The sequence below is a fragment of the Cyprinus carpio genome, chromosome B15, assembly GCF_018340385.1.
Source record: "Cyprinus carpio isolate SPL01 chromosome B15, ASM1834038v1, whole genome shotgun sequence".
NCBI lineage: Eukaryota > Metazoa > Chordata > Actinopteri > Cypriniformes > Cyprinidae > Cyprinus > Cyprinus carpio.
The window spans coordinates 9,849,118-9,877,075 of NC_056611.1; the positions used below are offsets into that span (position 1 = coordinate 9,849,118).

At 34.7% G+C, this 27,958-nt stretch overlaps 1 protein-coding gene across 1 annotated transcript; it reads left to right on the forward strand.

Annotated features, from left to right (window-relative positions):
- Nucleotides 1–27,942, forward strand: LOC109082862 (tumor necrosis factor receptor superfamily member 19-like). Its single transcript, XM_042739158.1, has 10 exons — nucleotides 1–385; nucleotides 1,357–1,449; nucleotides 1,618–1,728; nucleotides 9,844–10,022; nucleotides 12,555–12,640; nucleotides 21,832–21,993; nucleotides 22,814–22,936; nucleotides 23,119–23,221; nucleotides 24,105–24,322; nucleotides 27,359–27,942. The coding sequence occupies exons 2-10, from the start codon at nucleotides 1,360–1,362 to the stop codon at nucleotides 27,361–27,363; spliced, it is 1,077 nt and encodes a 358-aa protein (XP_042595092.1). The 5' UTR covers nucleotides 1–385; nucleotides 1,357–1,359; the 3' UTR covers nucleotides 27,364–27,942.
- The last annotated feature ends 16 nt before the right edge of the window (nucleotides 27,943–27,958 follow it).

A 27,958-nucleotide genomic window follows, 5' to 3' on the forward strand; every position in this document is an offset into this window, starting at 1 on the left:
ACTCCGCATCAAACACGCGCAGCAGATCAGATCAGATCACACAAGACCGAGCCGTGCCTGCCTCGGGATCATGCACTTAGGCTTCCCTTGTGTTCATTTGGAGTCTGTGCATTTGCAGATATTCGGATTAATATATGGAGGGGCGTAAGTGAATAAACAGCTCGTCTAAAGCGCTTTTGTCCAGGACGTGTCTGCAGCTTTGATGCACATGCTGATGGGAGATCAGATTACAGGCATCAGCCCGCAGGCGTTCATCTGAGCTTTGACTTCAGGGCTGGACTCTGGAAGGGTTCAGACCTCAGCGGCGAGAGCACAGGATCACATCCCGTTCCCGAACAGCTTTCCGCAGGAGAGGGCGATCTCGCGAGCGACTCGTTAATTATCGGTAAGAAAGTTTCGCACACAGTCGCACCGCTACAGTTCACTCTTTTTTTTTTATGCCGTGTTAAAAAGTTACAAACAGAAAAAGGTAACCATATTTTACACTATGCATTATTATGGCTTGAAGCCTGATTTCAACGTGTAACACAACATAATGTAGTATAACATGAAAAATAATAACAACAACGACAAAAGCAACCAGTAGCCTATTAGTACATCTTTGAATATTAAAATTACTACAGAGTTTAATTGAACATTAATTAGGTCTTCACAAAAAGCAACAACTTTTTTTTCACATACTTATTTTATAATAATGTTTATAACAACAACAAAAGCAACAAAAACAACAACGACAATAATAATAATAATAATAATAATAATAATAATAATAATAAATCTCTCTCGCTAAATAATATGAAGTATATACATAGCAAGTTAGTAATTATCAGCCAAATTATTTAGTTTTTATTTATTAATTATTTATTTTTGAAGGAGGTTATTTTGTCTGATTCACCCAGTATTATTAAACCGTTAAATATCAATATATAGTTGTTTGCATATTGGTTAATACTGTCAAAAAGAAGAAATCTCTCTCTCTCTCTCTCTCTAATGCAATAATCCAAACTAAATGTATAATACTTTCTGAGTATAACAGTATAATCCAGAATGATTATGTAGGTGAAATCTATGAAAATTGAGTATGATAGATCATTATTAGCCAATATTACCCCATTTTTAATTATCGGCATCTGTATACAACTCAGTAAATGTTAAACCTCTTTAAATATTAAACATCTACAGAGCATTTCTAATATTTTGATGTCTGATTTCAACGTGCAGTAGCTTTATTATGAACATTAAAAAAGGGTATTTGTTTATAATAATCATTGTTTGCTTAGTGTTCACACAGTTATGAAAGATAATGCAAATAGTGTCCTCCATTAATCATTCATCAAAGGATTTCTGTGTTCACAGTGAATGTGGGAAAGAGCTTTCACAATGCCGCGGGCTCTGATCCTCTCCACCTTTTCTCTTCAGATGATACTCATCCTTCAGCTGTGTGTTATGGTATGTTTCGTTCATATTAACACAACTTTAAGAGTGAAAAACTGATTTTCTGAGATGTACTCTAAATGACCGTACACTACCATTTACACATTTACATGCACTCCAATTTGGTAAACCTCCAGTGATATTCTGGAATAATTAACCATGTCTGATTCATGTTCCTCACAGTTTGCAGTCACGGCAGAGGAGAGAAGAGTTTGCAGGGAACAGGAATACAAGGATAAGTTTGGAAACTGTATCCCCTGCCGGCAGTGCGATGCTGGACAAGAGCTATCCAAGGTTTGCCAATTCTTCACTAGGTTATTTATTTTTTGTTTTAGGCTAATTTGAATCATTGGCACACATATAAACTAGCATTTCTAATTTCCTAAAACAGATTACATCTTAAATCAAGACATAATATCCGAAGCACTCTGTTCCTTTGATTTGGTTCCCATTGAGCTCAATTCTGGAATTATTTCCGTTCTGCACCTACCACAGTCTGATTAATACACAGATATATTTAGTCGCTTATACTTTGAGTTGGTTTTAAAAAAGACCACTTATGTGATTAAATCTGGGACCAAGAGACGGGTTCCCATCAGTGCTCATGAAAGACTTCAAAACCAAACTGGCCAAAAACAAAGAGTTCACTAATAAAGAGGGGAAGCCAGTGATTTGAATAGCTTGTCCTGACCAATTATTTATTGCTTCCTCCTTTTCATAAAGAGAGAGGGTAAACCGCTGTTTTCATTTGTAGAGCGCTGGCCATGTTTTAATCAGTTACACCCAGACTTCTGCTCACAATCTTCTGTTTTCCCTTGATGCCTTTTAATGTCATTGCCACCCCTGAGAATTTCAAGGCCTTGTAAACATGGGATGTTAAGAAATTACGTGGTTTTGTACTATAAACCCAATCTAAACAGAGGTCTGGGGTATTTTCTGAAGTGTGGAAATCATTACACACAGTTTATGCCTGGGTAAATGCAGGTACATCAGGCTTTTGGATGTATACAAATGTAGTGCACATGCTTCTTTTAATGTTGGTACACCTGAACTCACATTTATTGGTTATACGCTTCAATGCTTCAGATGTTTTCTGGCCAATTAATGCTTTGGGGCCTGAGGAGGTAGTGAATGATTGCCTACTTTTTCCATTCAAGCACTTGTGGTTTACCCTATTCTTTAGAGCCAAGGACAACATCATGTGGTGTTTGAGTTACTTTCGATTAGTTTCATTTCGATGTTAAAATACTTTTTTTGTTTTTTATCCCAGTTTAATATGCAGATACTAGTATGAGAAGGTTTATTTTTCCAAAAAAAGTTGAAACACTTGGTCTCTGTGGTGTTATCAAAACATTGCTTTGTTTGTTTGAACATCCTTACCCGCCCAACAACGGCATCAGCGGCTCAACCAATGGTGTAGGTTTGGGGGCGGGGCTATTTGTTTGTTGTGACCAGTGGCAGATGGGATGAGTGCTGGGAAACCTGTTTAAAAAGAGTCATTATTTTTACTATACAAATTACACTTAACCTTAGAATAGATGTGATATCAACAGTAACACCTTAAAATTTTTGTCGTATTAGTGTCAGAAGCTCTTCTTGACGATTAGTTTGTAAGAGCAGAAGAACAGTTCACATGACGCCCTTTTGCTGTTTTTCAGATCCATGACTTGTCAAACAGCTTGTAAAACCCCCACCTACACACTGTCTTTCACTTAAAAAAGGTGATAACAGCCAAGACAAAGTTGACAGGCATTTTGTAATTGCTAAAGTGATAGTTCTCAAAAAACCCAATCATTTTGATTTGAGAATGAATCAGTCAAGGGAGCTCTAACAATGATATCAAAATTTTACAAAAGTGTTTTAATGATGTTTAATGCATCGGCTGCCAATAGTGACGTGGCAACACAAGCCCCAATATAAGTGTTATGTTGTATGATATACATTTCGATGCAGTGTGCTTCACATCTGAGACAGAAGCACAGATGTTTGGCAGTTGTCTTGCCCATCACCCTTGTAAAGATCTAACTCAGAATATTGCTTCACAAATCGGACAAAGAACAGATTGGACAGATAGGAGTTTGCAACAACATGAGAGTGAATAAATGATGACTTTCATTGCTTTTCAACTATTGCTTTAAATGATTCTGCAAGTAAATTAGGACTTTTGATGAATTATCTTCTCAATCCGTCAACGGATTCATCCTTATGCAGATGTGCTGTTTCTTCAAAACAGACCTCATAAACATTCACACACATGAGGATTGCATGCTAAATGAAACCCGTCTTAACAGCAACTACTGTTATTTAAGTTATTTATTGGATTGTGACATTATTTTTATGACAATTAAGTACATTTAAAGTCTAAATATGGTTAAAATAAAGTTTACATATTGCTGTAATGCAGTTTTTTTTGTTTTTTTTTTAAATTCAATAATGTTCCCAAGCCCAATTTCTTTTAGCAAAATATAATTATTTCCTTCTTTTAATATATGTGACAAAAATAACTCATATACATTCTTTACAAGATTCACCAAACTAACCCTTTAAGCTTACCTGCTGGCTGAAGTAAGAAGTTCACTCTTTGCTTTGATAGGAAGTATTGATGAGCAGGACTGTTCAGGTTTATTTAGTAGAACAGAGTGTTTTGGGGGTTTTAAATATGCTGACTTCAAAACGCTTGTGTGTCTGAACATGCTTTACTTCATCCTGCTTTCTCCTCTATCACACATCCATCCTGCTGTTTTGCTTGGCATTCTCACTCAAATCTGATCTGGAGATAGTGGAAAAATGGTACTTGCAAGTACTGGTTTGGTGAGTCCTCTTAGACGAGATTGTTCCTGGGTGAATCTGCACTGTGAAAACAGGTGTTTGGAAAGAACAGAGGTGGCATTCTTAACTTTTCATTTTATAGCAAAAGTGTACATATCTGCTATTAGAGCTTACATAATGTGTGAAAATACATTTATTTTTGGTTGCACTGTACTGCTCAAATATCTTTACACAGACAATGATTTGGTCTTATTGCAACATGCCTGTTAATTAGTTTCTTATATAATGTGTATTGACCTCTTTTGACTTCTTGACGTTTTTTAAAAACCAGTAGCAGGAAGCAGACAGGAAATGATGCAGGAAACAGGATTAGGAAATGTTGCAAGTTGGATTCGAACTCAGATTGCCCTCTTGAGCACTATGGCTCAGTATAAGCATGTGTACTACCTGTTCGAACACTATTTATTATAGATTATATTGGAGCAGTTCTGCCTGTTTGTCTGACCAATGGCAAACAGGAGGTGTGTTTGGGGAGAACCATTAGTTTGTGTTGTGACTGCCTTTGACACTTTTTGTTGAAGTAATAACAAGGAAAGGACAGGAAATGATGGGAAAAATATGTGAGCGATATTTGAACTTCTGGTGTCAATACAAGAACCACAACTCAAAGAGATAGCTATTAAACTCTGACACATAGACATATTCTGAGCCATATTTGGGAGCCTGAATCCTTATGTTTTTTTTTTCTGAAGTCCAGCTAGGTTTAGGAAATGTCGCAAGCCAGATTCAAACTCCTGTTGCCCTTGTAAGCACCACAGCTCGCAGTGCTAACTACTAAGCCACTGCTCTGACATAAATAAACATTCAGAGCCACATCTGGGTGCCTGAATCCTCATTGACTTTTATCTGACGTCCATTGAGGATTAGTAATGTTGCGAATCAGATTCAAACACCAATTGCCCTTGAGAGCACCACAGTTTAAGATGATAACTACTAAGCCACAGCTCTGACACGTAGACACATATTCAGGAGCCTAAATACTCCTTTGCTTTTATCTGATGTCCAGCTAGGATGAGGAAATATTGCAAGCCAGATTCAAACTCCAGTTGCCCTTTTGAGCACCACAGCTCACAGCAATAACTACTAAGCCAAGGCTCTGACACATTGACACTTTTAGAGCCATACTCGGGAGCCTGAATTCTCATTGGCTTATATGTGACGTCCAGTTAAGATTATGAAATGTTGCAAGCCAGATTTGAACTCCTATTTCCTATATTAGCACCACAGCTCACCATGAAAACTACTCAGCCACAGCTCTGACATGTAGACACATTCCATTTGTGGCATTTTTTATTGAAATGATAACAGGGAAAGGACATAAAATGTTGGGGGAAATAGAATCAGGAAGTGTTGTGAGCCAGATTCGAACTTACTGCCTACGTTAGCACCACAGCTCACAGTGAAAACTACTAAGCCACAGCTCTGACACATAGACACTTTCAGAGCCATATTTGGGAGCTTTAATCCTCATTGGCTTATATCTGATGTCCAATTTGGTTTATGAAACGTTGCAAGCCAGATTCAAACTCTCACAGTCTATATTAGCACCACAGCTCACAGTGAAAACTACTAAGCCACAGATCTGACACGCAGATGCAATCTTAGCTATATTTGCGAGCCTGAATGGCTTTTATCTGAAACGCTGGAAGATCCCATCAGCACACTCCAACAGACAAACCACAGGGGGTTACAGAGCTCCTTAGATTTCTCTTCCCCACTTCGCTCTGTTGTTGATTATCTCTCCGGGAATGGCATCATGCCTTCAAACGGAGTGACCATACCTCTTTTATTCACCTTCCCCCCCGATCCTTCATGCCCTGCTGGAGAGCAAGGTCTTATATGGGCTGCGGCCAGGCAACAACAGCTGTCGTTCTGTTAGGCAGCCTATATGCAGTCTTTGGAGGGCCTGTGTTGAGAGAGCCAAATTGGTCTTCTCTAACAGTGGCTGAACCCCGTCTGATCCCCGGGCCAGGCTTTGTGGAGAGCTCTTGTCACTGGCTCTCTCACGCAGGCCAGTAATCCATGTGTGCCCAAGCTGGGAAACTGGATCACGGTGTAGAAAGACGGCCCCTGTTGAAGCCGATCTCCACGTTAATGATATATGAGCCTCTTCTCTAATCCAGCTCAGTGTGGTGGAAATGCAGGCGGGTAAGGGTGTCCTGACTTGGGAAGGGGCAGCTGGGAAAAAAATACAATAGTGCAGGGTGATATCAAACCACAAAGGTCCTCTCACTTTTCTCCGCATGACGCTCCTCTGCTGGAATGTGACTGGTGGGAACGGGATTGTTTGAGGAGATGTGGTTGTTACAGATTGTGTTGTTTATAAAGTTGAGGAAACATCATAGGGCAGTTTTGGCACTCATTCATTTTTTTTTCTTTGAAAAAAATGAATAAACATTTAAAAAAAAAAAAAGTTTTCGAAAGAAGTGTTTTATGTTAACCAAGACTGCATTTATTTGCTCAAAATTACAGTTAAAATTGTCATATTATTATTATTTTTTTTTTTATTTGAATATATATTTTATGTAAAGTCATTTAGATTTGGTGCTTAAGAAACATTTATTTTATCCATGTTGAAAACAGTTCAAACATTTGCAATAAATTTTATTCCAAGGGCATGTGAAATTACCCAAAAGTTACAGTAAAGACATTTATAATGAAACAAAAGATTTATATTACAAATAAATGCTGTTCTTTTGAACTTTCTAGTCAAGAAAGAATCCTTAAAAAATCATAATAACCAGTAATAATTGAGCACCAATAATAGCTGATTATAACTGAGCATGTAACACTAAAGGCTGTTGGCTGCTGAAAATTCAGCTCTTCCATCACTGGAATAAATGACACATTTATATATAAATTAATTATATATTTATATTAATTATAATTTTTTAAAATAAATATTCAAATAAAAATGTTTTAAATTGTAACAATATTTTAAATTTTTACAGTATTATTATTATTACTTTTATAAATAATAAATAATTTTATTATATTATAATTGTATTTTTTATATTATTATAATAGTAATTATATTATTTTACAACCCGTGACTGGTAGTTCATACTAAAATAGAAAATGGTTAAAATTTTAAATGGTAAAAATATTTCACAATATCGATATTTTTATTATTTTGATCAAATAAAAATAAACTTGTTTAAAATAAATGTGCACTTTTAAAACAATATATAAAAAAAAATATATATATTTTTTTTTCTGTGGAACTTAAAATGAGATTTTTAAAAAATTTACATTGAACCAAATTGTGAAATGCAGGATTATAAAAAGTACCTTAAAAGCAGTCAATCCGACTTGTGTGCACTACATTCCTAGTCGTCTGATGCCATACAATAGCTTTGTGTGAGAAACAAACTCTTAAGTCATTCAGCAGAAACCTTGCTGCACCCTGTATGTCAAAACTCATTTGCGTCAGTTTATTCCAGATATTCTGCATTCGCTCTCATGACAAAGTTTGTAAATGATGACAGAATTTTCATTTTTGCACAGACTTCCTCTAGCTGACACGAATCAAAAGAGAACATGAGAACTTTTAGTCAGAACCAGACTGGAAACTCTGTGTTTTGAATTAGTGTCACATTGCTGGTGGGTTTCATTGAGAAATGTCTTGATTGATGAATTCTGTTGGATAGTTGCTTAAGGCATTATTTGAATTCCATAAAGCTTTGCTTCACTTATGGTTTGAGAAAACGGGCTCAGTGAAAGCTGAATGGATCCCCGCAAGATTCCCTAAAATTATATCAATGTGGAAAGGATTAAAAACAAACAAGTGTACTCCAGATTGATTACTGTCAGTAGAGTTTGGAAAAGACTCTGGTATTGTTTATTGAAGTGAGTGGACCGGAGGGGGGAAAGGCTGTTCTGAGTAATGCTAATTAAGCGGCACTTAAGATTTCAGTTAAGATCCTGGAGCCTGAAAAAAAAAAAAGTTTGCTTACATTTCACTTCTTAATGTCAAACTCAATGTGGCAAAATGTAAAAGTCCAACACGTTGCCTGTTCGAGGAAAGACCATTCTAAACCCATTAGAAGATCTTCCCAGTCTCATTTGTGAGCAAAATACTAGAGTTTTGTTTCTAGATGCTTAGATGAAGACAAACTGTATTGTGTTCTATTATAATGCTCATTTAGTCATGCTCAGACACTTTCCCTGTGGTCTCTTTGTCATGTTTTGCTCAGACGTTGCATGTGTACTGTACAATCTGCCTCATATTATTACCAAGACTGCACTGTTTCAGATCTTGTATTGGAATGAAATAGGCCTGTATTTAGGGGACAATGCAGAGGGTGTTGTTTTGTTTTATTCAAGAGCGCTGAGATTTCTTCTCGACCCCACAGCTAGACATTGAGACCTCTCTTCAGGTTTCTTGCATGATTTTGGATTTGCGTATGTACACAGATCGGTTTTCGTGTCAAGAACATGTTTGGGTCATGTTTCACCCCTGGATGAGTGAAAGAATACATTTTGCTAAAAGAACATGAGGCCTAAAGTCATTTAGAGGAACTGATATCTACTGTATAGTTTTTGTGACGTTTCAGTCAACTTCATTTTATGTCATTAGTGTCACATGATCCTTTAGAAATTATACAAATATGCTATTGAGAATGCTTGAGAAATTTTTTTTTGGTATTATCAATGATGAAAACAGCTGCTTAATTTTTAATAAAAAAAAAAATTGTGGAAACTGAACGTTTTTGTTAAAGAGAAAGTACAAATGCATTTATTGTCTTTTTTTTTTTTTTAAATGTTTTTACTGTCTCTTTTGGTTAGTTTAATGCATTTAATTTAACTTAAAAAAACTACTAGATTTTTTTTTCATTCATTTATCTTTAATCTTTTATATATTTTTAGATTAGCAATACATTTATCTTATGATTTATTCATAATGTATAATTTATTTATAAGATGTAAAATTATAAAATTAAATATAAAATTGAGTGGCAAAAATTTGATTTACATTTTAATAAAATTTTATCATTTTAATTTAATTTTGGGTGCATAAATGTGGGTGCATTCCTGATTCTGTGGTTAGAAGCTAACAGAGAAAGCAAAGTTTATTGTGCAAAAATTATATATGCAAACTGAAATCGTTTGTGTTTTTGCATTACTAAAACTTAAAATCTTCTATCTCAGTTAATCTTTTAGTTTAAGGGATTTCTTCTCTTTCTGTGTTATGCTTACCAAAACCTCTCAATATCAATATCTCTTGCGCACACTTTAGCTGAAGAGAGACCTGACAAAACCTCTGCAATAAACTCCCAGTAAACCAACAATGGGCGTCCCCGTGGGCCTTTCTGATTCAAATGTGGAGCCCTTCGGGGGCCCGGAGCAGAAGGCTGTTCATTGATCCCGTGAGAGTCAGGGAGATTATTGCCTGTGTAAGATAGACTCTATGAAAAGAAGCTTGGCCTTTGTTCAGTGGGGGGATCACACACACACACACACTGTGATCATTATTTCATCTCGGCCTCTTGTTAGTCCACATTGGTGCTTTTCTTTAGCGCGGCTCTCCCTCGCCCTTCCCTTCCTCGGCAGTGAGATATCTTCCGTTAATCCTCGCAGGAATGTGGCTTTGGCTATGGGGAGGATGCCCAGTGTGTGCCCTGCAGAACCAGTCGCTTCAAAGAGGACCGCAGCCTGCAGAAATGCAAGCCCTGTCTGGACTGTTCCCTCCTCAACCGCTTCCAGAAGGGGAACTGCTCCACCACAAGCAACGCTGTATGCGGAGACTGCCTGCCCGGGTGAGTCAGCAATAGAACACAGTTGTATAGAATAAAGGATGATGGGCGTTTTCAGAAACCGCAAGCTTAAGTCAGAAAATAATAAAGGTTCAAAAGAGGGTTTTCACAGCGATGCTGAAGGAGAAGCATTTTGGGTTCCCCAAAAACCTTTTAGTGAGCAGTTCTTTCCATTGTTTTTAGTGTGAAGAACATTTTAAACAGCTACACTCTTAAAAATAAAGGATCTACAGTCATCTGAAAAAGTTAGGACACCCTTTGATTAACTGATCATCAGCAAGTGTGAGCACCTCTTTAAAAGCAGACGTTTTGGCAGTTTGCTGGTCTGGAGCCTTCAGATGTGTGTTAACTCAATGCTAAGGAGGTAAGACATAAGCCATGATCTTAGAGAAGCAATTGTTGCTGCCATCAATCTGGGAAGAGTACTACAGCCATCCGCAAACAATTTGGAGTCCATCATTCTGCATTGAGGAAGTTTATTTACAAGTGTAAGACTGTCAAAACAGAAAACAGTCCTCCCAGGAGTGGACGTCCCAGCAGATTCACCCCAACACCAGACCATGGAAACGCAGACAACCCAAGGACTTGTTAAATGATAAAAAAGCATGTTAAATGATAAAGTTCATGACAGGACAATTAGAAAAATATGGGACAAGTATTTAATTGAACATTGTTATGATTTAATTCATTATTAGCTTTCCATTGACCTCATACAGTAAACCCCTGGCAGTTCCTTCACAAACCCCACTGTGGGAAACCTTTGTGTAATATAATGTTTAATGCACTTCATGTTGTTGATAACAACAAATGGAATATATATTTTTTATACTCTTTGTATTTTATGTCAATATGGTACAAGATTATCCAATTTAAATCAATGTGAAAAACAAGATAGGTCAAAAGTAATCAGAAAGTAACTAGTATCTTAAAATAAGTAAGTTCACTCTAAAAATGCTGTGTTAAATACAACCCAGTGCTGGGTAAAATACGGACAAACCCAGCAACTGGGTTGTTTTGACCCAGCGTTGGTTTACTACCCAGAACGTTGGGTTAAACATTTAACCCAACCGCTGGATCAAAACAACCCAGTTGCTGAGTTTGCCCATATTTTACCCAGCGCTGGGTTGTATTTAACCCAGCATTTTAATAAAAGTAGTCTGATTATAACACCTTAAATATTTAATGTAATGGTTTACATTACTAACTACAATTTTTGTCATGCAATTTGGAATCAGTAACGATAACAATTTGTAAGTAATCTACCCATGTCCTTTAGATTGTTAGAATGTTCTTTACACTAAGAAAAAAAAGAAGTTATTTTAGGAACTGCTCAATTAAAGATTATTTTTTTCATTGTTGTGAAAAAAAAAAAAAAAAAAAAAAAAAACTTCCACTAGAAAGAACCTTTTGTGGAACTGAGAGATTCCATGGATGTTAAAGGTTCTTCATCAATGCCAAAAAAAACCTTTATTTTTAAGATTGTATTTACCTGCACTTTTGTCCTCCAGCCGCAAGCGAAGCCGAAGATTTCTGAGTTTAAAGAGTTTAAAGTCCAGGTCAGGGAAATAAACTCAAGGCCCAGACATGCCCTAGAAGCTAAAACATGTCAGGTTTTTAAAGACCTGCTTTTCGCTATCGCTGCAAGAGTTACTAGTTTCCCCTCAGCAGCATCCTGCTCCCACCAGATAAGTTTCTTAATAACTTTTGATTACCTATAATTAAGTGCTTTGGCACAGTACGACATGCTGAAGGCAAGTCTTCACATTACCTTCAAAGTTCATCTACATCATTTTAGAAAAATGTGTTCTTAGGGCTGTTTCTGATGCTGGAATATTTCAAATGTTGTATTGGATAGTTTTCCCTCAACGTGGATTCATTAGTTAATACTGTCAATGTAAATTTTCTAATAAAGGATTTTCCTGCTATCAGAGAAATTCAACTGAAAAGCAGCAAGATGGAATGCATATGTACATAATAAAAAAATAGTCTTAAATAAACACAAAAAAATATACTTTATTAAAAAACCCAAATACTATATCATTTAAAAAATGGATTACTGTAGCCTTTAAATTGTATTTGACTTCTAAAGCCACTTTAGTTGTTTAATCGCTGCAACAATAATAGTATGCCTTTGAATTATATTCAGTTGGTGTTTTTCTCAGCAAATATTGTTCAGATATATGTATCTTATGGTCACCAAGGCTGCATTAATTTGAAAAAAAAACAACAACAGTATAATGCAAATGTAATTTTTTTTAGGATTCTTTGATGAATACAAAGTTCAAAAGAACAGCATTTAATTGAAAACGAAATCTTTCATAACATTATAAATGTCACTTTTGAGATTTTTAATGCCTCTTTGGTGCATGTAAGTGTTAATTTCTTTTAAAAACTGACTCTGAACTTTTTAATTTGCAATATTATTTGAATAATTAATTGTTATACCATGTTATTAATTACAATTTTGAATTGATTGCTAAACCCAAAAATAAATCATGCATTATTTATAAATGAATATGCATTTTATTCTTTCAGATTTTACAGAAAGACGAAGTTAAGTGGATTCCAGGATATGGAATGTATCCCGTGTGGAGATCCGCCACCACCGTATGAACCACACTGTAAGCACAGTTATTTATTACCGCTGAAAGCAAATACATTAGAAGGCATTTCAGTCCTTGAGGAACAGATCCAGTGGAATCATGTATTTCAAGTAATGACATTTTTTATGGCTTTAGTTTTAGCTATAATATGACATTCTTAACTCATGGAACATAAAAGAAAATATTTTGCTGAATGTCCTAGCCACTATTTTCCATACCTTGACTTATGCATTATATTCCATATGTCTTAACTGAATGCAGTGTGCCAGTGTGAATATGTGCGAATGCAGAGGGCAAGAGTATCAGTAAATGATGACTTTGGATTTTTATGGTGTTTTTTTTTCTTTAGTTTTTGGAAGTCCATAGCCTCATTTCTTTTCCACTTAGAATAAAAAACATACATAATCAAGTGCATGATGACAGATTTTTTTAAAGGTAATCCTTTAAAAGGGGCCATCATACAAACAGCTGCATTAATAATAATCTTTGAGATGACGACCCACTCAGTCTTGGTGATTCATACAGCAGTGTTTTACAATCAAATAAATGCCTCTTTTTACAAGTCAGAACACAGGCAAAGGTAATAAACATAACTCTCTGTGAAACTGCATGGCTTTCTTCTGTAAACACACACTGGGTATGTAGTGTTTCACAAAGCAGCGCATTGTTCTCCCGCAGTCTGTGGTGCTAATTTGGATCATTTTAGCCAGCGTTGAGTGTCATTGTACAGAAGCTAGTGTGTCTGGCAGTTGCGCTGGGAGAGACGTGGGGATCTTATAGCTCCAGAATGAAGTGTGACTTCCAGAGGTTCAAGACGTTTGCAGCTGCTGCATCATGTGGGGATTCGCAGTGCGTTTGTAGAACAGAGTTTGAGCCACGTCTAACACTCTTGTGCCAGATACATGGAAAGATGTCCTGTAGACGCACAGGTCAGCTCGACCCCTGCATGTGACAAATTTGATCTCTGTGTAAACTCTGGCTTATTATGTAATCAACATGCACTATGAGGTTTGGTTCATTTTAGTAGCCTTTAGAGTAGAGGAGAACAGTATGTTCTTTGTTTTTAGCTATAAAGGGGATATATATATATTATATATATATATATATATATATATATATATATATATATATATATATATATATATATATATATATATATATATATGTGCTTTTTTAAGATTTATTTTTGGCATTTATTGTGATAGGACAGTTAAGTATTGACAGGAAGTGAAGTGGGAGAGAGAGAAGGGCATGGGATCAAACTGCCATCAAAAATAATAAAACTATCAAATAAAGCATTTATTTCTTGGTTAGTACATAATGTATTTCTAATGCCAAACAAACAAACAAACAAATAAATAAATATGTATGTATGTACATAATTATGGTTACTACACTGAGTAGTTCTTTTAATAGCTACCATAAAATAAAATAAAATAAAATAAAATAAAATAAAATAAAATAAAATAAAATGTCTTGGTTACTACATAGAGTATTTTTAACAGTAAATAAATAAATAAATAAATAAATAAATAAATAAATACATAAATTAATAAATAAGTATGTACATATAGCTTCTACATTGAGTCCTTTTTTAGTAGCTACTGTGAATTATTCTAATAGCTATCATCAATTGTAATAACTGCCATAAATTATTGAATGACATAAAATAAAATGTAATACAGAAATTAAATTAAATTAAATTAAATTAAATTAAATTAAATTAAATTAAATTAAATTAAATTAAATTAAGAATTTTGGTTTCTACATAGAGTATGTCTAACAACGAATGAATGAATGAACAAATTAATTAATTAATTAAATATGTAAATATGGTTATTACATTAAGTTGTTGTTTTAACAGCTAAATTATAATAACTGTCATAAATTATAGAATAATTGTAGAATAAAATAAAATAAAAAAGAGCTGTGGCTTCATACAGAAGATAAAAGAATACCTTGTTTACTACGTGAAGTATTTCCTTGCTATTGAGAATTATAGTGCATACTTATATTCAGCACACAACTAGGGTCTGAATGCCAAATAGCTGACATGTAATTGTTGGTTGTCATGTGTTAGGAAAGTTTAAACAATTAGTGAGAAATTTTTCAGCCAAGTTTTATTTTGGACTTGGGATGAAGGTTTTGAGTTACAGTATATTTTCCTTTGTTTCTGAAGCAAAAAGATCTGCTCTGACCCATTGTGCGTGCAAACAGATGAAAGGACTCCAGACCGTTCCTCTCCTCTGGCATTATCTGACAGAGGGTGGTGAAAACTCAAAGGCCTGTTGGTTTTAATGGCCCCCACGTCGGCCCGGGGCGAACACGCAGCTGCGTGAGGAAGAGGACCATAAATCCAGAAACACTCCGGTCTCCTTGGCCCATCCTGAGAGCGAAAGGAAGAAAACAGCATTTTATGGGTTCCTCTAGCTGCTTTAATGTGTTTCATCTGCTGCTGTCTTTTCTTGTCATGGGATAGCTCTAAATATTTGGCAAATCCCCTCACAGCTGTCCCATCTAAGCATTTGAACTGATGTGAAGCCAATTTATGAAGGGGTCACATGAGAGCCGGGCGGCTGCTGGGCCGGTAATGGGTGAGAGTAATATAAGCTGGCATTTTTGTTTTTGCGAACACCTCTGTTTTAACTTCGACTAGGAGTCGAGCCCAAAGCTACTGAATTTAGACCATCTGAAGCAGCCCGGCATGAAAAGAGAATGTTGCTGTGTTGTACTTGGATGTATTTTTCATCATGGTGCTGTTCAGTCATGAAAAGATCTTTTATGTAGTGTATCTCTGTCTCGTATTGAAGAAAGCTTGAACCGCAGGAGTATGAAAGTAGTTGAAAGTAGACCTGAAGGGGATTACATCACATTGGCTCAGCCCACAGATCATTATTAGCGATGGCTTTCATCTCGGACTCTCGTGTGTCTTGTGGGTCACTGATGGACTTATTTGATTAGTCTGGGGTGCGGGTGATGAAGCACTACAAAAAAGACAATCCTCTGATTAAAAGAAAAACTTCATATAACAGTACACATGAAAAACAGCTCTGATCCAAGACCTGCATTGAAGTACTGGTAAAAACTGTTCATGAAATCTAAAATTGTAGTAATAATAATACAAATAAAAACACAAAAACTAATATAATATAATATAATATAATATAATATAATATAATATAATATAATATAATATAATACTGGGTTATTATTATTATTATTATTATTATTATAGTTTTAAGTATAAATATTAAATATGCACAGTTATATTAGAAAATATTATATAAAACTGTATTATTATTATTATGATTATAAGTACTGTAAAATTATTAAATTGTAAATATAGTAGTATTATATTATATTGTATTAATATTATTATACAGTAATAAAGAAATAAAGAATAATAAAGAAATATACACAAGTACATAATACATTATATATTATATAATACTGAAAATAGATTATTATTGTTGTTATAAACAGGCCTGTCACAATTATTGATAAATTGTCTGTTTATTTGATCGAATTGCAGTTTATTTAATAACTGCAAAAATTGTGCATTTTAAATTTCAAACACATTTTGCCATCCAAAAAATGATAAATATATTGAAAAAAGTTACATAACATCATATTATAAATAGTCAATTACATAAATATTATTAATATTTATTTTAAAATAAATAATTTAATTAATTACATATAAATCAAAAAAAAAAAAAAAAAAAAAAAAAAAAAATAAAAACATATATATATGTGTGTGTGTGTGTGTGATTGTATGTATAAATCTATATATATATAAATATATATATATATATATATATATATATATATATATATATATATATATATATATACATACATACATATATATATATATATTATATTGTATTCTTGTTCTTGTTCTTCTTCTAGGCATACCATAGCATGCTAATTTTAAACTCTACTGACCTGTGAATTGTGTGTCCTGTGCATTTTACATGAGAAGTGCTTTTTTGTGACATGCAGAGTTTCTGCATGGGTCACTTGTGTGGTTCCATTTGGGTTATGATGCTGCCTATGCTGTAGACAGCAAGGGCGCTCACTAGGTTATAGAACAGAGCCCATCCCCACCAGCATAAAAGCCCCAGTCATGGCAACTAATGAAGTGAATAATGGTGGCTTTTATATGGAGCGTTTAATCGGCAACCCTCTTGGAATCGGGATCTAGATCAACACAATCCTCTATACTACACACCCCACAGTTGTTTCGGGCTCAAGGCCATGTGTTTGAGTGCGGCATTCTCTAAAGTCAACAGGCGCTCATATCAAAGAGAACAGTCTATTGGCTCACGGAGCGCAGAGCAGCGATAGTATCAGCAGGTGAGATCTTTTCAAGGGCCGCCCTTTGTCTGTGTTTGCTGCAGCTGTGGGCAGCTGATAAGAGGGGAAAGGCTTTGGTTTTGGGGGGAGGTGAAGGGAAGGAGGACAGCACACAGCTGGGCCAGATTTGCTGGCATTGAGACATGACAGTACCACTCTGATGCAAACTGTGAGGACATGCAAAGGATTCTGCACTCCTAAAAATAAAGGTGCTTAAAAGTTTACAGAAGAACCATTTTTGGTTCCACAATGAATCATTCAGTCAAAGAACCATCACCTTTTTATAATCTGAAGTACCTTCTTTCGCCACAAAGAACCTTCTGTGAAATATAAAGGTTTTTCTGATATTAAAGGTTCTTTATGGAACCATTTAGTCAAAAATGTTTTTCTATGTCATCGTGAAGCAGATCATATACACATTCCTCATTCGTCATTTTGGAAAAGTAGACTAAAAGTAGATAATTTACCCCAAAATAAAAATTCTGTCATTAATTACTCACCCTCATGTTGTTCCAAACCCACAAGACCTTCGTTCATCTTCAGAACACAAATTAGGATATTTTTAAAGAAATCCAAGAGATTTCTGACCCTGCATACACAGCAATGTAACTAAAATGTTATTTCTGTTTTCTTTGTGCCAAAAAAATTATTCTTGTAACTTCATAACATTACGGTTGAACCCCTGATGTCACATGGGGTTCACTATTTTAACAATGTCTTTAATAAGTTTCTGGGTCTGGGAACATTTCAGTTTCATTGCTGTCTATGGAGGATCAGAAAAGCTCTCAGATTTCATAAAAAAAAATCCTAATTTGTGTTCTAAAGATGTACAAAGGTTTTATGGGTTTAGAACGACATGAGGGTGAGGGATTAATTACAAAATTTTCATTTTTGGGTGAACTGTACCTTTAAAAAATCTTGGTATTGTTTTGTATAAAAACAAGGTATAATGAGGTTATAATTAGGACTTCCCAATTCGTAAATACGAACTTCCCAGGAGGACTTGAACACATTGTCAAATCCAAAGTGTACTTTGGTTTTAATGTGAATGCGTAGCATGCATGAACATATGTGTTCAGCACATGCACTCTCTAAAGTTTCTTCTTTGGTCAGAGTCTGTGCTATTTCTCTCTGAAATTTATGAGTGATAAAAATGTCTTTAAACTAGTGTTGTATCTCTTAACCCACTTACAGAAGCACTAGTCAGCGTGGGCATCTATAGTTGCTTCTCCAGTAGTTAACTGTTGTTGTCATTCGTTTTTTTTTTACGACTATAACATGTACTGCCACCTTGTGGACAAACTGAGTAATGCAGAATAATTAAAATGCGCATATGAAACTTGCTGTGTGCAGAGAGAAAAATTGGGCTGTGCGTGTGCAGTACGCACATACAATGCTGATGAAATTTACATAATGTGCACACTACGCGCACCCTAGCTTACGCAAAAAATTGAAGTATACTATGGGTTTTACATTGAAGGAGGTACACAAACTATTTTTCGAATACTTGGAATTCTGGCATACTGTACTACTCTTGCTACACCGTTGCTTACTGTGTAGTAAGGAAAAAGCATATTCAGACACAGTCATAAAGACTTTACAATTGGCACAGAAAGTAACAACCTAGCAACCACTCAAAAAACCTATTTACCACCTTGAACACTATATCAGCTTGCTAAAACCCCTCAGAACACCTTCAAATACACATAACAGCACCTTGGCAAAGCTAAAAATCTTCTAAATTTGCTGATGGGCAAATGCGCTAATGTAAAGAAAGAGATTAGTCACCTATAGTTTTGATTATGTCTTCAAACGGAGTGCACAAAGGCACACATCTCTAACAAAGAAACTTCTTTTGAGAGCTCAACTGATGTTGACATTGTCTCACAAAGAGCACTTGTACTGTATCTGTGAAGGCCAAGCCCATGTTTACTTAATGATTGATTTACCGTAGAGCAAATGAAGAATGCTTGTGTCCATCCAGTGAAAAGATGTTGAACAAATATCTGGTTCATCTTTAACTTCATTATACCAAAATAATACGTATGCATAAAGAAGTCCACAGGCTTTATCTCTATGTGTTGTAGTCTTTGTTCCAAAATCTGACCGTGTAGGATTTGGAATAGGCATGTCTGTACTCTCACTATATGTTTTGATGTATTCTAGCCTTACAGAGTGCTGGTATTGAACGAAAACAATGCAAAACTCTTTTGCATTAAACTAGATTTTTGCTTTTTTATGAAGAAGTCTTTGAAGCCTGTGCAAAACCTGTCACTACAATATGAGTTAGAGATGCCAAACCATGAAGTTGCTAGTCTATCCAAGCTGGGCAGGCTGGCCTGCTTTGCTGGTTTTAGACCGGTTCTGGATACTTGCCAGCAGTGTTGGAGGTAATGTATTACAAGTAATATGAGTTACGTAATCTGATTACTTTTTTCAAGTAACTGCAATTAACACATAATTTTATTTGTTATATAAATTTTAGTGCTGTCAAACGATTAATCGCGATTATTCTCATCCAAAATAAAAGTTTTTGTTTACATGATATATGTGTGTGTACTGTGTATATTTATTATGTGTAAATAAATACACATACACCATATATTTTGAAAATATGTATTTACATGTATATATTTATATTATATTATAAATATATTTAATGTATAAACATTTTTCTAAAATATATACATGCATGCAAGCATATACCATCGATGAACAGCCTCATAGCTCACAGTAGGTCTATAAGTTGGCGTTAAAAATCAGAGAAAGTCAATGCGTTTTCACTACCAAGTCCAGACTGTTACACCGTACACTTCACATGAAGTCGATATTAGTGCAGGTTGTTCTAGGTAGTTGCTAACTAGCTGTTTATTGATTAACTGTGACTATCGAAAGAACGTACACCTTTTAGAGCTCGCCACACAGACGTTTTTCCATTTCTTAGTGAAGGATACATTGATGTACACACCAGATAACATGATAACCCCAATTATCTCAATCACTTAATAGTCGGTGTCAGAAGAACACGGACTGTAAAACCCCTTCTTCAGGCTAGATCAGTCACTTGATAGTCCCTCACTTTTCTCAGATGGCTGTTGTCTTCAGGGTAGGGAAGGCTCTCTAGACGGTGACATCAGAGTTCTTGTGGTGCCTTCAGACTGTGGCAGCTGTTTTCTCAGACTGATTCCACATTCCCCAACCCCACTTCAAACATATAACAGTGACCGCCCTCGGCCTTGATCTGCCTCTTAATAATGGGCTCGCTAGACTGGCAAGTGAAGGCCCGACTGGCCCGGGGTGAAGGGGTGAAAAATTATCGGCAGGCAGGGAATGTGCCCTTCACCTTCAGGACATTTCTGCTATTTAAACCGCGTTTTCTTTGGTGCAGATTCCCAGCCGAAACCACAGCGAGAGGAGATTTGTGACGCACACTCAAGCTGGGGTTTTGGTTTTGGCAGGTTTAATGGAAGATGAGACAGAATGGGTCACATGCTGGAAAAAATGGAAATGTAGTAAAACGTGAAAGCCTCTTCAAATAATGTCTGGATTTTATAACACTATTATTAAATCTTGTAGGAGCTCTTGGAGAATTAAGTTCCTTATATAAAGTACTAATGACAAAGTTCTTCTGCGTTCTTCGCTCAGAGGCAAACAGATATTTGAAATAGTTGCCAGTGGTTTACTGTTTGCAAACATCAGCTGTTTCGTGTCTGATCTTATGAAAAAAGAACCTGAAAAGATTTCCATGTCAATGAAGGTGGAGCCTCAGTTCAAATGTTCGTTGGCAGTTTGAAGGTGCCTGCGACTGGCGAGAAGGTTTCTGGAAAGCTGTTTCAAACCACTGAAACAGATTTTCCTTTTCAACCAGATTTGTTTAAATTCCCTCACATCCATTTGTTCTTGGATTTCGCATCAGTGAATTGGGCCCTTTAGCCTGCAGTGTTATTTTAGTATAATTTATGTTAGTGCTGTGAAATGATTAATCGCGATAAATCGCATCCAAAATAAATGTTTTTGTTTACATATGTGTGTGTACTGTGTATATTAATTTTGTATATATAAATACACACACATACAGTATATATTTTGAAAATATATACATATATATAAATATTTTTAATACATAAACACAACACTTTTCTTAAATATATACATGCATGTGTGTGTATTTATACATAATAAACAAAAACTTTTATTTTGGATGCGATTTGACAGCACTAATCTATATTCTATAATAATTTTCATTAATATTTGAGTTAACTTTTATTTGTAATATTTTGAGTTTAATTCATTTGAATTTTTATCAATTTTGTTAAATGCTTTTGTCATTTTTATTAGCTTTAGCTTTTTTAATATTGCTATTTATTATTATTATTATTATTTAGTTTTATTTTTCATGCATTTCCAGTTATTTTAGTAGATTTAGTATTTCAATTTGACAAGACAACATTTCTCATTTTTATTTTTTTTATCTAATACTTATTGTTTTATTTTATTTCAGCTTTATTTTAATGAACAAAAATAGTTTTAGTTACCGATAATTACTCTGCTTTTAGATGAATAATTTCAAACCATTTTTCTTCAGTAAGAATTTTAGCAAAATGTCGACGCAGCTCTTTTTTAATATAGTGAATGTAAATTAGGGATGAACTGGTTAAGCTCTAAAAAAAAAGCTTCAAATGGGTGTTTTATGGTGGCATTTATCCTTTTTTTTGGAGCTTGACAGGTCCTGGTCACTATTTGAACACACATTCTGTCAAAATTTCCTTTTGTGTTGCACTTACTATATGAGAGTGAATAATAGAGCCCCTCGGTGACCTCACTTCCTCTCTCTGCTGTGTATCTGTCAGGTATGGGGCGAGTGAATTTTGTCCCGGTCCAGCCTGTGGTGACCAGCCCCAGAGACATGGCTCTAGCTGCGGTCATCTGCAGTGCGCTAGCCACCGTCTTGCTCGCCCTCTTCATACTGTGCATCATCTACTGTAAGAGACAGCTTCTGGAGAAGAAACCAGGTGAGTCACACCATTTTCTCCTTCCTCCTATGATTCTTTGAATATCTGTAAAATCATACTAAATTTATGTGGGAGCTTCTTTAAACAGTGTAAAAAGCCATAAGAGTCTTTCTATCATTTTGTTTTACACAAAACAAAATAAAACACAAAACAAAATAAAACAAAACAAAATAAAACAACACAAAACAAAATAAAACAACACAAAATAAAATAAAATAAAACAACACAAAATAAAATAAAACACAAAACAAAACAATACAAAACAAAATAAGATAAAACAACACAAAATAAAATAAAACAACACAAAATAAAACAATACAAAACAAAATAAAACAACAAAAACAACAAAAAACAAAATAAAACAATACAAAACAAAATAAGATAAAACAACACAAAATAAAACAACACAAAACAAAATAAAACAATACAAAACAAAAAAAGCAACAAAAAACAAAATAAAACAACACAAAACAAAATAAAACAACAGAAAACTAAATAAAACACAAAACAAAATGACACAAAACATACTAACCTAAACACTAAACATTTGAACAGCAGCATAATTTATATAATAACATATTTATATCAATAATTTATTATAGATTGTTGTCTTTTATTTTCTTACTGTTGCTGCTTTATATATATATATATATATATATAAAACATGAAGCCTCCTGATGCCATGCAGTACAGGGTTTTTACCATGATTTTACCACAGTTTTGAAAAAAGTAGTTCATTATTATCCTTTAATCTTTGTCTAATCAGGCAATAATGAAACTTCACTGTGTTTTTCTGTTGTTCCGTGTGTCGATGTCTCAGTTTTAGTGAGGTCCCATGAGGGTCCTTATGTGGGGTCCGAGCTGTCTTGTCTGGATCGGAGGGGGCTGGAGTTTTCCCAGCGGCCTTGTTGTCACTGCCGTCACAGCTCCAGACAGACCTGCGGTGAGTTTCACACACCTTTCAGAAGTCTTACTAACACGCTGCTAAACTGTTGGAGTGTGATGAGGAGTTGTGTGTTTTCTCTGGACGAGTACAAACATGTCAGTTATCCAGTAATTAGTTCTGGAGAGTCACAGGAATGTTGATTGTCATGACATTAGATTAATGTGCGGTTTGTTTTCCAGGTCCTGTGCACCTGATCCCGTCTCTGTGCTGCGATGACACCTGGAGCCAGAGCCGCGGCCGAGAGACTCGTCCCTATCACTCTCAGAACAGTCTCAATGAAGGGTGGGTCACATTCACATTCAAATGAGGTTCAAGGATCAGGTTCGGATCTGTGCCACTTTAGTCTGCATGGCAGACCTGGAAGATTAGATCAAACTCAACAGATTCATTTACAATTGCTGACAAAAATTCTGTCTATTTTTAACAATGATATTGTGAAATAGTAGTACAGTTTAAAATACAGTAACTGTGTTATATTTTAATATATTTCAAGATGCAATTTATCACTGTGATGCAAAGCTGAATTTTCAGCATCATGTCACATGATCCTTCAGCAATCATCCTAATATTTCCTATTATTATCAATGTTGAAAACTGTTTATAATTTTGTAATTATTTGATCATTATGATTGTTTAATGAATAAAGATCATTATTTATTTGAAATAGGTTTTTATTTCGTTTCGCTATTTAAATATATCCCTGTTTAATACATTATACATATATATATATATATATATATATATATATATATATATATATATATATATATATATATATATATATATATATATATATATCTTATTTAGTGTCAGTTTATTATAAAATTACTGGTGACCAATATTTAAAATGTCACTTTTGAAGAAATAAGCATCAAGTGTTTTGCTACTTTTTTTAGAAAGTAACGTTAATTGATTTTTACATTTTCTCCATTTCCATTGACTAAGACTCTCTCTATTCTAGAGAATAAAGTAAAGAGATATAAAAGTAATGTAGGTATTGTGTGAATTCAGAAAATAAAAGGACACATTTCTTGTATTCCGTCTGCATTCTGTTTTATTTAATGAGCCTTGTGTCTTTAAGATGCCATCAAAGCCAGTTTAACTTCAGCTCAACTCCTCTCATTGAGCTCCATGAACTTTGACAGTATGTTTTTTGTCACAACAGACTGGTGAATTCATCACTGGGCGGCAGCCAGGCAGATGTGGGATGTGCACCTGATGAGGCCTTCACAACCTCAGACGATCCCTCAGAGTCCCAACAGAGAGGCTCCTCGTGTGACGAGGACGAGGAACGAGACGTGCAGAGCTCAGGCCTGACCCCAGCTGAGCCTGAGGATGGGTCAAACAGTCGGCTTCTACAGCCACAGCTGTCTGCAACTGAAGGTGAGTGAAGCTACAGGGTCAAACACAACTAATCAGTCCAGAGTGATTACAGTGACAAACTGTGTCCTCCTGGGAACGTCCAGTTTAGGAGTCTATAATTTTCTCATGCTTCCACTGCAATAGATGAGAAATGTAGTTCTGTGCCATAAATCAATTTACTAAATCTCAATGAGTTATATATTTTTTACATTAACGGTACACAAAACGCACACAAATTATAAAATTGTACTTACAATAACATTTTGTGGGTCAAAATGGTCCATTATTCACAATAAATATCATTAAACAATTCAAAATAATAAAAAACAAAAAAAAATAAAATATACAAAATTTTTATTATAATATTAATTAATTATTAATAATTAAGATTAAAATAAACAATTATATATACTAATATAGACACTGAAAACTGGATGATGCTGAAAAAAATCATCTTTGCATCACAGCAATAAATTTTAAAATATACTAAAATATAAATCAGTTATTTTAATTGTAATATTTCACAATATACATTTTTAATTGTATTTTTTATCAAATAATGCAGCCTTGGTGAGCATAAGAAACATCTTTCAAAACCATAAAAAAATCTTACCGACCACAAACTTAACGATTAATATTAACAGAGAAAAATATGTGCTCTAATTTTACCTAATGAAATAACTAATGTAAACGTTTAATGCTATTGTGATGTGATGTGTTACCCCCAAAACCCCCCCCCCCCCCCCCGGCTAAAAAAAAAAGAATACTAATAATAAAAAAAAAAACTTAAATCGAAGGTTAAAGTCTTGAATTGAAGGATTTATCATTAATATATGCCTTGCAAGCTGAATTACATTAACAATCAATCAAAATTTCGCAATAGAATTTACACAGAATTCAAGACACAAGAAGAAACACAAAACCAAAGCAAAAGCACAACAAAAAAACCAACTAACAAACCAGCCAAAGCAAATGAGCAACTGACAAACTGTCGATGCCATCAGGAGCCAAGGGTGGTGTGTGTAAATATGCGATCACAGGAAACAAAAGCCTTATGGTGAAAAGCCGAACATGAAAGGAACAAATTATTCAATTTCCTTTGAAACACATAAAAGGGCTCTTTGTCAAACAGCGTGCTGGTGTGAAACACGTGAAGTCATGCGTTCCCTACTTTGTTAGCCTTCAAAATGTCACCAGCTAGTAGTGAGCTTTAAACACCATGAATCAAGATGTTTGGGATTATATAGTTACATCGATTTTGTTTCAAGTATTTAACCTTGACATGTGAGATTATAAACTAAACAGGAAGCTTACAATAGTATATAAAAAAATCTGTTATCAAAATGTTCCAAATCTGCATAACAAAGAGAATTTTAATAGAATGTTATGGTTGTTCTTGTCTGTGTAATGAAAATTAGCGTGGAAATGACTAAAGAAACATAAAAGTAGTTTAAAAGTAGTCCAAACATACAAAACATTAGATATCGTAGACAGAATTAAAGGGATAGTTCACCCAACAATGAAACTTCTCTTTATTACTCTTCCTCATGTCATTCATAAATCATGAAATTAAGATATTTTTGATGAAATCCGAGAGCTTTCTGACCCTGCATAGACAGCAACGCAACTGACATGTTCAAGGCCCAGAAACGTAGCAAGGACATTATTAAAATAGTCCATGTGACATCAGTGGTTCAAGTTTTATGAAGCTACGAGAATACTTTTGTGCATAGAGAAAACAAACTAATGGCTTTATTCAACAATTTCTTCTCTTCAGAAGAAGTCTTCAACTCGCGTTCATGAGAATATCACTAAATTTGTGTACCAAAGATGAACAAAGATATTTCATGTTTCTATTTTTAGTTGAACTGTCCCTTTAAGAATTCATTTCAACTTGACTTTCCCATATGACTTTTTCCATCCATGGCCATGTTTTATTCATTTATTCTTTTTTTAATTCAAGGCCACTTTTGAGTCATTTATTCGCTAGTTTTAGGTAAATGATGGCCAAATTGTATTATTAACATTATTTCTTTATTTATTTTAAATTTAGTTAAATTGTAAAATGTGGGAAGGAGCTTACTTTCTTTTGATGAGCACAAAAGACCATATCTTGAATGTTAATAACCAAACAGTTTAGGGTTTCCATTGTATTTTTGGTTGCACATATTTTACAGTATGTGTACTTATATGAACTTATAGTGTACTTGCAGTGTATTTATCTAAGAAAGTCCTGGTAATACAAGGTAACTACATGGGGTACGGTTAGGTTTAGGGATAGGTTCAGGGTTAGTACCTAGTTATTACATAATTATTGTAATTACTAAAATAAGTACATAGTATGTACATGAGGAACAGGACTGTAAAATAAAGTGCTACCATATTTTTGGCTACCAGCAACTGTTTGGATACCAAAATTCTTATATATATATATATATATCTATATATATATATATATATATATATATATATATATATATATATATATTTTTTTTTTTTTTTTTTTTTTAAATGATGTTCAGCGGAAGAAAGAAATTCACATGAGTGTGAGAAAATGATGACAAACTGTATATTTTTGGGTGAACTTTACCTTTAATCAAGAAAACGAATACATAATAGGAACAAATTCTTAATTTGTGGCCTCTATTTTTTATTTTTACACATGACATATGCAATATATTCCAAAGCTTTGATTAATTTTGACAGAATTTCTGTCACAGCACATTTTAAGACAATATTTGAACATGCACTATTCTCCGCAAGAGAATTTTTTCTATTATATGGCTTCAGAAGACTTGAAATATAACACACAAGACATATGCTCTACTTTTGTGGTGCTTTTTGTCATTTTTGGAGCTTGAAAGTCCCAGTCCCCATTCACTTCCACTTCCAAAAATTAGTGACCCGTCCCTTTAAGAGACCAAGCCAAACCTCACTGTGCCTGTGCTAATTCTCATAAATGATGAGGCTTCATGAGACATGTTTTAATTTACTTTGACTGATTCAGTGCCAAGCGATTAACAAGTTTGTTCTTGTGCTCTTTTTGTCTCGCTCCAGGATGACCTGCTCTTATCTCACCTGTTGTTGGTCTCTGAGAGTCACTCTGGGGGTAGAACGAGCAAAGGAAGATCCCACCTCTGATTTCATCAGGCCACACACAATGAAAATGTGTGTTTTGCCGTCATTCTCCAGCCGTGTGTGACGCTCGCCAACAGCGGCCTAAAGAGACTTTATTAATGTGTAAACAAAACCACACAAGACAAAAGATTGCTGTCTTTTGTAAAGAAAGCACTAGATAGTTCTGTACCCCAGCACTGACTACCTGTTGAGGTGGGTTGAAGTTAAGGTTCAGCTGCAGGTATTGGTTGCAGTCGACCTGAATGGTTTGCATTGCTCTATGCAGTACATTCCAGTTCCATAGATCAAACTGCGCAGTGTGTGTGTGTGTGTGTGTGTGTGCGTTTGAGCTCCAGTGTGTTGAATTGTAGATACTGTATGAGAGGAAATAGAAGGACAATATTTTTATAATGTAATCATCTCATGCTTTCACTCTTGCTTTTCGTAATGCTGTATGGTGAACTCATACAAACCTTATGAATTGTGTTGCTCATCAAATTTGTAAATAAAACTTTATAAGCTTTGCTGGAGTATTTAATG